Below are 12,892 nucleotides of genomic sequence, written 5' to 3' on the forward strand. Positions count from 1 at the left end.
GACCACCGCAGTAAAGTCCTTTTACTGCATGCCTGCACCTTCTCACCCATTGAGCGAGAGGCTGTTGAGCAACTAGGGTACTTGCTGGCCCTTCCACCAAACTCAGTATTGCTCCACATGCAAGAGTTCAGTTCACCAGCTCACAGGGGACTAAATTAGGCTCTCTGGAGCAGGAGTTAAAATATCTACCTGGCAAGAATTTAGCCCTTGTGACTAATTCATGGAAAATACAGAAGCAATCTTGGAAGAGACAATGCAGCCCAGTCTCTCTGCACTAATCACTACAGACTCGTGTTCCTTATTGCACCATTAATCTTGCCCAATAAATGAACACAGTGAAGTAGCTTTGCTAGGAGGGAGGGACAGAATATCATGTAAGTCAAAGACAGAGCCTGGTGATTAAGATGTTTACCTAAGAGATAAAAAAATGCATCTAATAGTCTTAKGCAGAGGAAGGAACTGAATTCTTTCGATGATTTCTTGACAAAATCACTGCATACTAAGGATGTGGTACCCTAAGATCTTCCTCTGGCCATGCTAGATTTAAGGTTTAATTCCGCCCCCCCTCAAAAAAAAAAAAAATAGCCTTATGGTGTGGCTATACAATTATTTTCTATGATGACAAGACTAGTTTAAAACTTGTCTTCAGCTTCTTTTTCAAGCTGTAGTGGTATCAGAGCAACTCATTGTGGAGCTGCATGGAGCATTATAAYGAAAACAAATAAAATTCAAAAGAAAACAAAAAAGTCTATAAACTGAATCACAGAGGTGCAAAAGCTTCTTTGTCTGGCTCTGCAGCTAAAGAAAATTTTGGTGAAATTAAGTCCTAAATTTCAGGAGAGAYTGAAGAAAGATGCCCTCTCCTCCTGCCTCAGGAATAGACTGTAGATAATATTTATGTCCTAAAGATATAGTTGAGGTTTAGGACACCCTCCAGTCTTCACCAGATCTGTACTGGCCAGCTGGATCCAACTCAGAAGGCTTCTATTTTGACTAGGTACTGCCATGGACCTTGCACCACTGTAAGTTATTTAATTCCCTACATGCTTTACAGAGGGTTCAGGTACCTTTGTCCTAATGTGATTTCTACCTTCTATATGTTAAGATTAGTGGCCTTTTGAATCTCTACTGGCTTTTCAAACTCAAGCCTAAGCAGGAAATACTCGAGTAATATGCAAGAATGCTAGGTCCTACATTTCCAGGGTAATCCCTAACCTTATGGTTGTGTATTTGGGCAGAAATTAAGTCATGGCCAACTTTTTTTTAATACTGAAACTCTGCCTGGACATTAGACTTTGTCTTACGAACCATTTGACATATATTTTTTAAATTTTGAGATCTGAAAATTACTGGAAGCAAAGTTATCACTTTTAAGTTTCCTCATGTTACTTAATATAGTTCTAAAATGTAGTAGATGGGCTTATTATTTCCAGAACATTCACTGTTATCCGAATGAAATGCTCCATTTTGAGGTAACTTAGGAAGGTTTTTGGAGCCAGTTTGTCAACAAAAGAATTTCATTGTATTCTGCTATTCTGATTTTTTTGCTCTGAGTCAGTAGCTTTACCTTGGTCTCCCAAATGGATAACATTTTTTTCTAAAGTGACTACATTTTTCAGTACCACATTATCTAAGTTAAAATTAAAAACTCATGCCCTGCTATACTTACAAAAGGACTACTGCTCTCAGATATGATAGTACCCAAAAAATAGTCTTTTAAGATAAGATTTAATTTAGTTATCCAGGAAAGAAAATCTTACATCATTCATTTTTAATAGTCCTTTCCATTTTTGTAAGCATACTTACCACCAAAAATAACAAGAATAGGGCGGTAGATTTCTGTATATCAAAATCATTTCAGAATACATTTCATATTACATACAAAAATTTAGTATTAGAACTATGTTAAAATCAGCCTTTACATGTATACCAACGTCACTGAAATCCATTAGTCATAACCAAATACCTAGAGGCAAGCTAGTATGTTAAACACAATGTTAAACGTAAGAACACAATGTTATGATACCTAATTATGCTTTTATATGGAGGATTTGAGATTATAGAGGAAAAACATGTCTTACAAAAGATATATAGATATACATTTTATTTCAAAAAATAGCAAATGTCTTAAGAACACAAACCAGAAAGTTATTAAAAGCTTCATAGCAAAATATTTAGCCAACTCTGTTACAATATACAGGCTTGAGGTTCTAACAAGTAACACTATGCCTCAATTCGCTGAGCAGGTAATGCTCCTGACACACAAACATCACGTACCTGAAACGTGGAGCTGAATAGATTAAAAAAAAACAGAGAGGGTATTTTTATCTTTGATCTTTCATGATCAACTGAAGTACAGTAGTATTTTAACGTTTGATTCTTTTGGGGAAAAGCTATTAAAATAATTCCTGAGTATTTAGGTTAACTGACTATATCAAAGATGACAAATTAGACCAACATCCCGGTAGGTGAGCCATGCAACTAGAAGTCATACTCTCCAGCATGGCTATCATGGCAGTATCATGGCCTAAATGCCTTAATGAAATACAGGAAAACTTTCTGGTACACACATTCAGATTCTTATTTTCTTCAGTAATACCCTACAAGTGCCAACTGCAAAGCTTGCTTCACTGAGAAAAACATTGTGTTAAATGTCACTTCCTTTTACCAAGCCTTGTAATGCAAATTACCATAGCTAAGCCTCCAGTAAGCCATCATGCTAATAATTATGTGAAATACCTAAGTCAAAATTTAGTTAAGGGGCTTTCACATTGTGTTAGTATAAATATTGAATCGTATGCTTTGTTTCATTATTTCAAACATAGATATATAATTATGTAACTTTTGGCTATTGTAGTAAGAGACAATATATTCATTTTCCATTATTCTCTTCAGATTCATGTCATAATAGCATTTTACTATTCAGTACGTTTCTAAAATCATGTTGACATTCATCTTGTGCCTATGATTTTAGTTGAATCTGTATATTTGGATTTTAAAATTGCTACCAATCAAAATGCTTTAGATAACTAATCCCAGAAGGATTTTCAGATTTCTTATCCATGATAATTTTATATATGATTTCCTGGAATTACAATATTAAATTATAATGAATGTAGGAAGATTATCATACAAAGCATACTTAATAATTCACAACACTGGTATTCAGCTTGACCAATTACAATGAATTCACAACAATGGTTTTAATTATGCCTACTTTTTTCTATTCACCCACCCAAAATGTAAACAAGTTTCTCACAATGATAATACCAAGTTGGTAGTTACCAAAATGCATCATAGGTAAAYGACAACAGCTAGGAAACGGGCCTGAATTTGACAATTCCAGTACATACTCCTGCTCATTTTCTGCTCTRGACTGCAAGCACTGTTTTCAGACTCCTGCAATCAGAATAAACAGAACTTACAGATATACAGCGTTTTTATTGTAATGCAGGCTTCTGGAATCAAATTGATAAAAAGTAACATGCTTCTATAGAACAGAAAAAATAGTGACTAGGAAAAAAAATGGAATCAGTGGTACCAAAACTCTCTGAGCAATGATAAGGTACAGTATTGCAGCTGTATGTTACTAAGACAAAAAAAAACTCTTGCCATTGCGAAGATGAAGATCTCTGTTCACACAAGCCAGTTGTAATGTGCTATCAAGCATTTAGTTAAAATCAGGCTTGTACTAGTTTCACTGAAAAGGAAACACTTGTCAAAATGTTTTTTAAAAAATACAACATGATGTAAATTTTAATTTAAATATTAAAACTTTGTTTCAGAAGTTCCCCGTTTTAGGTTGTTACTCAAAAACTCATCATGTTCAAAACTCAAATTATTATGAGATCTTGATATCATAAGAAGCTTTTCCTTATTAGTGAAGTCCTTTTTGACTGCTGCTTGTGGCACCAGTAACCTATCCATTGGGTCCTCTTTGTTTTCTAATTTCATATACCCTTTACTGTTACTTCGATCCAGTCTGGGCCAGCTGGGATGTTTCCTTTGTTCAGCTTGGACAGTGAGTGTAGATGGACCTCTGTCCAGGTCCAGGGACTTCGAATGTGAAGACAGAAGATGCAAAGATGTGTTGGACCCAAACTGTTTTCTGGCAGCACCAGGTGATAAAAGCTTTCCTGTGCTTGGTCCAAGAGCCATAGAACATTTGAACTGATCAGATGGAGTGTCCACAAATGAATTATGTCGTGGCAGCATGGTGGTGACTGGTTTGTAGAATTCATTGGTATCAGTTAACGGAATGGCTAGAGAATCCATTGACAGATTTCTAGACCGACTTCTGGTGATCTCTGAGTCCTCGGTTATGTTATCTATACTGGGTTCATCAATAACACAGTTATTCAGTTTAATTACTGGTAGTGTGAAAGCACTAATAGAAGATGAAACAATGGATTTTGTTTCGCACTTTATAGAACTAGTATTTTTGTCATCTGAAGCCTTGCTGGAGTRGGGGCAAAGTCCAAAGACTGAACCAGATTGCTCAGTCAGTAAAGGTGGTAGAAGGCTAGTGGTGGTCCTATCTTCATTTAGSGTAATCTCATCTTCTTCAGCAGAACTATCCATTCTAAAACTACTCCTGAAGCCAGAGAAAGGCGCAATTGTGTTTGCAGCCAGTCGTGAGGCACATGAGCTCCCACTGGGCCTGAGTTCTCCTTCCCCCACCAAGCCACCGAAGGCACCACTCAGCTGCTTTTGTTCCTTGATTCTCAGGGTGTGGATGTCTATTACAGTGGAGTATATGTCTCTCATGTGTATGATTTTTGTTTCCTTGTCACGGTTTTCATGTAGAATGGCATTTGCACAAATAAAAATGAAGATTCCAATGCCCATAGTAAAAGGACCCAACATTTTCATCTTATYTGAGTGCACATGCTGTTCAAAGAAACGAAGTAAAATGCTTCCTTGGCTTCTCAGGGCCTGAGTTTCATTTATTGATAGATTATCTTCAGATCCTACAAGTTGCTCCTTTTGGGGCCAGTATCCAAGGATAGCCATTGCAATTCCCAAGAATGCAATAAGCACTCCCAAAACAAGGAAGAATCCTGATGGGGAATAAAGTCGGATTTTGCCTCTGACAATTACTACATCTGCTCTGGGCCGGCGTCTAACTGGTTTCTTCTCCTCAGCAGCTGGTGAAGTGGCAAGATTTACATGTTGCTGAGATCTGGCAGAGTCTTGCCTTTTTAAGGCAGCCAGTCCTGTTATGACTCCTCCAGTTGCTATCATATTTCTATACTGTGCCCTGAAAAAAAGAAAAAAAAAAGTAGAAATATTTATGCAAGCTTGTGTGTGGACATATGAATAACACTTGGTTAATATGTAGATACTTCTTGATAAGTAAAATATTTGTGACTTTTTAAAAGTTACCACATTTTAACTGTTCCATAAAATGGCAATTTTCCTATGGCTTTTGAAAAAATCGGTCGAGTGTTTTAGCACTGTACATATAGGTAATAAATCTTCCATAAATGATACAGATATTAGCARAAAGGCAGTTATCTTAGTGGTGGTATGTTAGGATTAGAGATAAAAATATTCAGAAGTTGTTGTATCTAGGTTACCTCTAAACAGATCACCAAGAAAGTTAATAACATATTATTATGAGCTTTACATTATTTAGGCACTTTAGCTAATAGCACTTTTTAAAACTTCTATGATATACAGTTATGATGAATACAGATCATTCCACATGTCCTCTTTAAGAGATTTTKCCTTGTAGATTTCAGCATGTTAATAAATATTTATTCTATCATTTAAAGCAGATTTTATTAAGCCTATTCAGTTCATCCAAGTCCCAACTACTTGCCTTTCCTAATAAAGCTAATCATAGAATCACTAAGGTTGGAAGGGMCCTCTGGAGATCATCTAGTCCAAACCCCCTGCTCAGCAGGGTCACCTAGAGCATGATAGACAGGGTTGCATCCAGGTGGGCCTTGAAGATCTCCAGAGAAGGAGACTCCACAACCTCTCTGGGTAACCTGGTCCAGTGCTCCATCACTCTCACAGTGAAGAAATTCCCCCTCACAGTCAGGCAGAACTTCCTGTGCTTCAGTTTCTGCCCATTGCCATATTCTTCTTCTCCTCCACTTGGTTTCTCATGGACTATAAAACATGTTCAGCTTAGTTTACCAGATAACAATTTTTCACCAATTTCAAGTTCATCAAATCAAAACGTCATTATTTTATGCGGATTTTTTTTTTCATTTTAGACTTACTTTCATAACTGGGTGCCTACTATATAGGAAACATTAATCAGCATGGGCTTAAAAAGAGGAAGTCATATTTGATTGTTCATTATGAGTAGGATTAACAAATCAAACAATAAAATTCAGGATTATTAAATTTTAGCATCTTATAATCAGACTCCAAAAGAGTTTCTGAGCTTTATTAATGATTACTAGAATGGATGCTATAAAGTATTACAGAGTACAATTAAGACACTATAAGRTATGAAAAAATTACATTCTCTTTGGTGGTCTCACTAGGCTCAGAGAGAAAGAATGGTTTACAATCTTTGCAGATAAAAGGGCTCTACTTCAAAGGTGGAGACGGTTTTACAGGAGGACAAATCTGATAGGCTGAATAAAGTGAGAGGCAGAAAAGCAGAGGCAAAGTAAACTGGTGACTGCCTGTAAATTACAGATGAGCTATATTATGGTCTGAGAAACAAGCAGGAGGGCTGTGTATTTGGACATTACCATAAATTCCCAATGATGCAGGTGCCACAACATATGTAAGAACAGAATTGATAAAAGCTGCCTATTGTGAACTTTACTATGAAATTAATGGAGAGTTTGAGATGTGGCCAAGCAGAAGCGCTAATTCAGAAAAAATGCATCCAGTGTTCATTACTGTCTGTTAAGCAGCAATTCAGATGAAAGACAGAAAGAGCAGCAACCCAAATTCCCCCTCTGCATCATCCTAATTAAAGGACAGAATGTTTCCCCTCTCTCTGTGAGAAATGGTTTTGATAAAAGYGAAGACCTGAGTAAAGACCTCAGGCATTGATGCATACATTATTTTCTGAATTTCTGAAAGGAAAATTCACAGGATTATTCCAAAATCTTAGAAACTTCAATTTTAGTTTGGAATTTTGTATTCCTAAACTCTTTGTTAATTCTCAAACTTTGTAATTAACTTTCATTTTTATGCTGTCTAGAGAATTTCAATAGTCCAAGACAACATTTTTAAATATAAAAGCTTAAATATTTGCCAAAGAAGTTTATGTGAGATCGGTATTCTTTAAAAATAAAAACAAAACTTTCTCATGCCTATGTGCTTGAGGGCTACGAGCTTCTGCCAAAACAAAGGACCACTCTTCTGTAAAACAATGTTTTGAACCCCCATACTCAAATAAATAGGACTTACCTAACATAAAAGCTGTTGTATTTTTTTATGACTAAAGTAATTACTTGTCTCTATGAAATAAATCAATACAAATATAGCATCATTTTACTTAAATGAGTAGACCATTTACCATAACGTCTATGTTGTTCCATTATTCTTCTGCAGATTCCAGATCTTTCTGGGATAAGAAGTTTCCCTACTCATGTGGTATTTTACAGGTGGGCATAAACCCACTCAGTCCATTCTCAGAGCTGCAGAGAAACTGCATAAGTACGTCAGGTGCTGAATCCAAGATCTGCCTAGCAGCACAGTGCTTATCACAGCTACCTGGATTGCACCAGCTGATGCAAAGGGTAAGTACAATAAGCACAAATCCACTTGCTAAGTATTTTAAACATTCTGCTAGTCTGAATTCTCCTCTAACTCTGAAAGTACAGACAAAAAAAACCTAAAAATTACATTTTGATGTATGCTTCTACAGCAAATTCTTCTCATTTGCAGATTTTACAAAAATTGCAGGAGAAACACATCTCAGTTTCATTAGTAACTGTTCTCCAGTAACTTTAAGGATGGAGAGAAAAGTGAAAGTGGGAACAAAAGTGAGATCCCTTAAGCCACCTGGCTCTCTTCCTTCTAGTATTTCAAGCAAACAACAGATAGTTTCCCCACCCCATTGCTCCCCTGCCCACTTCACCTGTATCAGAACTTAAGACTCAGGAGAGAGACTCTGGCTGCAACAAGATGCTAGTACATTTTATACACAGAAAATGTCTCTTTTGTATTTGTAGAGGTAATATCAACATTATTACATCTCCTTTCCTTACAGCTTCTGTTAACAGCTGAATTTTGATCCCTTTTACATCTATAAAATCAATGATATTCACACAGACATATTTGTATAAGATGATTTCATATAGAAAACTTTTCAGAAACTCTTTACAATGAAATGCATTTTAAGACGGGGAACCTTATTCCAGAAAATATTGTATTTAGAATAAAGTGACATTGTAGATACACCWGAATTATTTTGCAAATCCGTTTACTTTCACCATACAACAGCCATATATCAGTGACAAATGCTGATTCTCAGTAATGAACTTAATGTAACAATTGCATATGGTTTTACTAAAAACTCTGAATTCAAACCTATGAACAAACCTTGGACGATTTTGACTCAGAAGTAAGGTAGGATTATGTTAAGAGCTCAGGCACAATCCTTTTTAGTGGCATTGTGAATGACACACTTGCTGTAAAATGAATCAAATAATGGTAAAATGGATGTGGAATACAGGAAAAAAAGAAAGGCATAAGCCTATAATTCATTCTATAAAACATAATCATCTTGCTGATACAAAGGCACCACAGTTGTAAAGCTCCTTTTAAAGAACAAATGTTGAGTGTTTCCTTTAAAGCTTTTGACTCTCTAACCTTATAGCTGTTCTATTTGTTTTACCTTCAACAAGAGCATCAGTTCCAAAAGCCGAGATAGTTTATGGTTTTAGTTGTGAAAGAGACAGTGGCCCAGATTTACCTCTATGTTAACATTGCTTTGTGTTGGGCTGTTGTTACAAAGTGGCCCTGACACTAGCTCTGTCAGCCACTCAAATATCACCAAGAAAAGGCTGTCTCGGTACAGATCCAGTAAAGTAGCTCCTACTTGCTCTCTCCCTTACTCCTTTTTGTGACTAACCCCTAGAGTGGAAGAAGGTTCAGAGGGAGAAGTGGCCATGAAGTTCAGGAATAGCGTAGAATGCAGCTCATTAGTCCTCGCTGTTGCACAGAGAACTGACTTTATCTCAACACAAAACGGGCCGTAGGGTGACCTTTTCCTGAGATAAGCAGCCACAGCCATTAATTGGACCAGGTGTAAATGTTTCTTCATGAGCGAATCAGAAGAGTGTGAATGTCTCCGTGAGAGCAGCCAGACCAACATGGAGAAGTGTGTATGTGSCTCAGCCCAATATAAATTGTAAAATCTCAAAAACCAGCAAAGGAATTTCAAAGAGAGTCATGAGCTTGAGCTGGCTTCAACCACGTATTCCTTCCCGGCGACTGGAGATGCCCAGCATTGTGATGGTAAGCATATTATAGAGACTGGTGAAATCAATTACATTATTATTGTGATTAAACTGGATAAGCATGCAGTTGTATTATAATTTCAGTATATTGCTGAATCACTTTTCTAAATCAAAAATCCCATGTAATATCAAATATCTTCAAAAATAAACTTTAATATAAACCATTGTACTCCCTGTATGTACGGACTATCTAAAAGAACCTGATCACAGTGTACTGGACTCTTTAACACCTCTCCTCATTGCTAGCACAGAGAGAATGACTCAGGTTCTTGATGATTTAACTTCTTTAATAGCAAGATGTACTTTGCCTTTAATCCAGGCTGTAGGCTAAGCACAGTCCTGTACACCTGGAAGGCTTTCTAGGAGTTGCCATACAAGAAAACAACAAAAGATGGAGTAACAGGTCGTTATGTGCCCCTTAATATAAAGCTAAACAGGACCAAGCAGCAGCTGCTACTACACAGACAGATTTATATGACAGGAGCCTCAGTAGGGCCTGCAGAGGACAGTATGGCAAGGACAATTAAAAGGAGCCTGAGGAAAGTATTTGGATGAGACCTGGAAAGACATGGGGGGGAGGGTATGCAGCCATTAGAGGCTTCGATGAGCTGATGCCCATCTAAGAGGGTAATACTGGAATCAGAAGAAAAAAAAGTCATGCAAGAAAGAATGTGGAGCCCGGATGTAAAATAGATAATGATAAAAGAAGCATTAATCTGGGATTTGGAGTGAAACCTGCTTTTTTTCTTACATTACACTGGCCGCCCAAGTCAAGGCTGCCAGGGTGAGTGAAAGGGATTCTCTTCTACCATTTTTCCATATGGTGAAATATTGCTCAAATRTTCAAGCAAAGACTGTTATATTAAGAGAGAGGGTAAAAAAACAGCTTTCAGGAGAGTCTGYTGTAAGTAGCCACCAGATGTGCATTTACACAGAAAGAAATGAAGTGTTTTTCTAACCAAGTCAGGAAGTCAAACAACTCATACATCAACAAAGATTCACTCTGTGATACAAAGGTAAGACAGAGGTAAATTATCACAGACAAACTGTAATTTAGCACATGTGGATCATAACCATTCTTTTCTATTTTCTGTACTTGCATCAGTACATCAGGTTACTGCTGATGATCAGACGTAAATATGGTGTATTTACACCACTAACATTACGCATGTCTGACTTTGCCAGCCTAGAGAAAGGAAAGGAGGCAGTAGGCAGGTAAGCTAGGGACCTACCAGAGCAGTTGGTATCTTCAGACAGCTGCAGAGTATGAGGCAACTTGAACAGTCTAGAAAAATCCACAGGCAGGTACAGCAGAGACCTTTTGAAGGTAGGAACCATCTACCCAAGCTAAGCAGATGCAGCGTGGGTGGGAGGTACCATGATGGGATCTGAAAAATGGCTCTGGGACCTCACTCAGTGATCAGCCTAACTGTAAGAGACATGTCAACTGCAAGAACCTATTRCAGACTGCAGATTTCTGTTTTAATAATAACTCAGACAACATCAGCTCTTAACACAAGMACTCTAATCTAGGCAGCCTAGAGAATCAAAGACGTGTGCAAAGAGCAAAGATTCAGGGGAAGGAATTGGCTTTATAGCATCTTATAATGGCTCCTACTAACTTCTCCTGGTTCCACAAGCTATGAACGACTTATTTCTCTCTTCTCCTTAAGAGCGCATCATCTTAATACCTCTCTCTCTTCTCTCAAATCACTAGCATCACCTTAACTGTACTGGTATAAACTAACTTTTTCTTTTCAGAGACTGTCTAACTAATAAGCATCTAATTGAGCTCTCAGCAACTGTTCTCAACTTGTAGTTAGCTTTGAAGCTTAATGTTTCTATTTCAGGAGCCTAAAACCTTATCTGATTTTTTCAACTATTTTGGTAAAGTATTTTGTAGTTATTCCTTCTACCTACAACTTGGTCCTTTGATCACAATGAATTACACTGAGATCTTACATTTAATTTTAAATGTGTATCAGCAGCAAAGGTACGAAACAGCATGAAGAATATCAGAATAGTATTTCCTTAATATTAATTTGTTTTATTCTGGATGCATTACTTGTTTGCATGAATACTTCTTTTACTAAAAAATGTAGAACATTTAGTGTTTGGAGATGACTAGAAGTTATTTACGTGGCATTATCAAGACTCTACATACTAAATCCCTGTGCTTTAGCTTTATGTAAAACAGCAAAGATCAAATCAGTTAAGTGCTGTAAGAAATCAAGTGTAACAGAACCTGAGTGATAATACCACAGCATCTCCTGTATTATTATTTCAGCTGATTAGGAGGTTATTTCCTGTTAGTATTTATTCTTGCTAGTATTCATTAGAATTTAAGAGATATAATTCCAAATGTTAACAAGAGCCCAAATTTTAACATCTAGTAAAGTTTCCTCTATGCTTGATAAACCTGGAGTCCCAGAAATGAGAGAGGTTTAAGAGAGACTATTTACTCATAAAATATTTCTCAAAATCCAGAATGCAAATGATAACATAGTAAGAAAACTGGCAATGTAACAGGGCAAACAAATCAATATTAAGCTGTATTTGACAGAATACATCTATATTTTCCTACTGAATGATGTATAACATATACCTATGTGTTATCTATGCATAAAGACTGCCTTTTCTTGCAATTTGGTCTTTCTCAAAGGCAAAAATTTACTTTTAGAACAATTTTATAGACACCCAGGGATTAATCTTTCTGGTAGAGGTAACACAGTAACAGCCAAAGAGAGGGTAATTCCACAAGAAACAGAAAAATCATCCCAAATTACATTTCTATTTAGTTGTAGTTTCACAAGCAGCCCCCAAGTGTCTAATACATCAATAGGACTACCTTATCATGCATCTCTCTCCTCTTATCTATTCCTCAAAAAATGAGCTGACTGAACAGATTAGAAAGCAAAAGCAAGCAAGAAGCAGCTTTTATACTCGTTATTACAGATATTTTGAGTGTACCTTTAATTGACAATAGGTTAGATGAAAGCACATGAAACTAAATCTTCATAACCTCTGCCGAGGTTTTAAAGTCATGTAAGCAAAAGCCAAGGATAGAAAATTGCATGCCTGCTTAAAACATTAAAGCTTTGAAATTTCCAGCTGAAACAAACCCTTTGGGTTCAAATTCCCTTTAATGTTGCCTCTTTTTAGGTTGTGGAAGGATAAGCTTAGGAACTAATCATGTTCTCTTAACCTCCTAGTTGCCAGTCAGATTACAGAAGTAGGCCAAATCATACAAACAGTTTCACAGCATAAAAAGAAAAAGGCAGGCAGTGCATGGGTCATGCAATGCAAGACCACCAGGGTTTCTTGTGACAGCAGTAGCAGAAGGTCCATAGCAGATATTAAAAACTGAGGTTTCCTGGATGCTGGTGCATCATGCAGCTGTATCAAATGATCTGTAGCTGCTTTAAAGTACTAAATAGTAAAAACTTTGC

At 36.8% G+C, this 12,892-nt stretch overlaps 1 protein-coding gene across 6 annotated transcripts in view; it reads right to left on the reverse strand.

The window, feature by feature from the left end:
• Positions 1-2,089: 2,089 nt before the first annotated feature.
• Positions 2,090-12,892, reverse strand: part of TMEM200A (transmembrane protein 200A) — a 56,352-nt gene continuing 45,549 nt past the window's right edge. For all 6 annotated transcript variants that reach the window (XM_085311119.1, XM_085311120.1, XM_085311124.1 and 3 more), the window contains one exon: positions 2,090-5,260. In XM_085311119.1, coding sequence (XP_085167245.1) covers positions 3,769-5,244 — 1,476 coding nt within the window. In that variant the 5' untranslated portion in view covers positions 5,245-5,260 and the 3' untranslated portion in view covers positions 2,090-3,768. The remainder of the gene's footprint in view (positions 5,261-12,892) is intronic.

Source organism: Rhea americana, unplaced genomic scaffold (genome assembly GCF_003343005.1).
Source record: "Rhea americana isolate MKP2758 unplaced genomic scaffold, rheAme1 scaffold_332, whole genome shotgun sequence".
NCBI lineage: Eukaryota > Metazoa > Chordata > Aves > Rheiformes > Rheidae > Rhea > Rhea americana.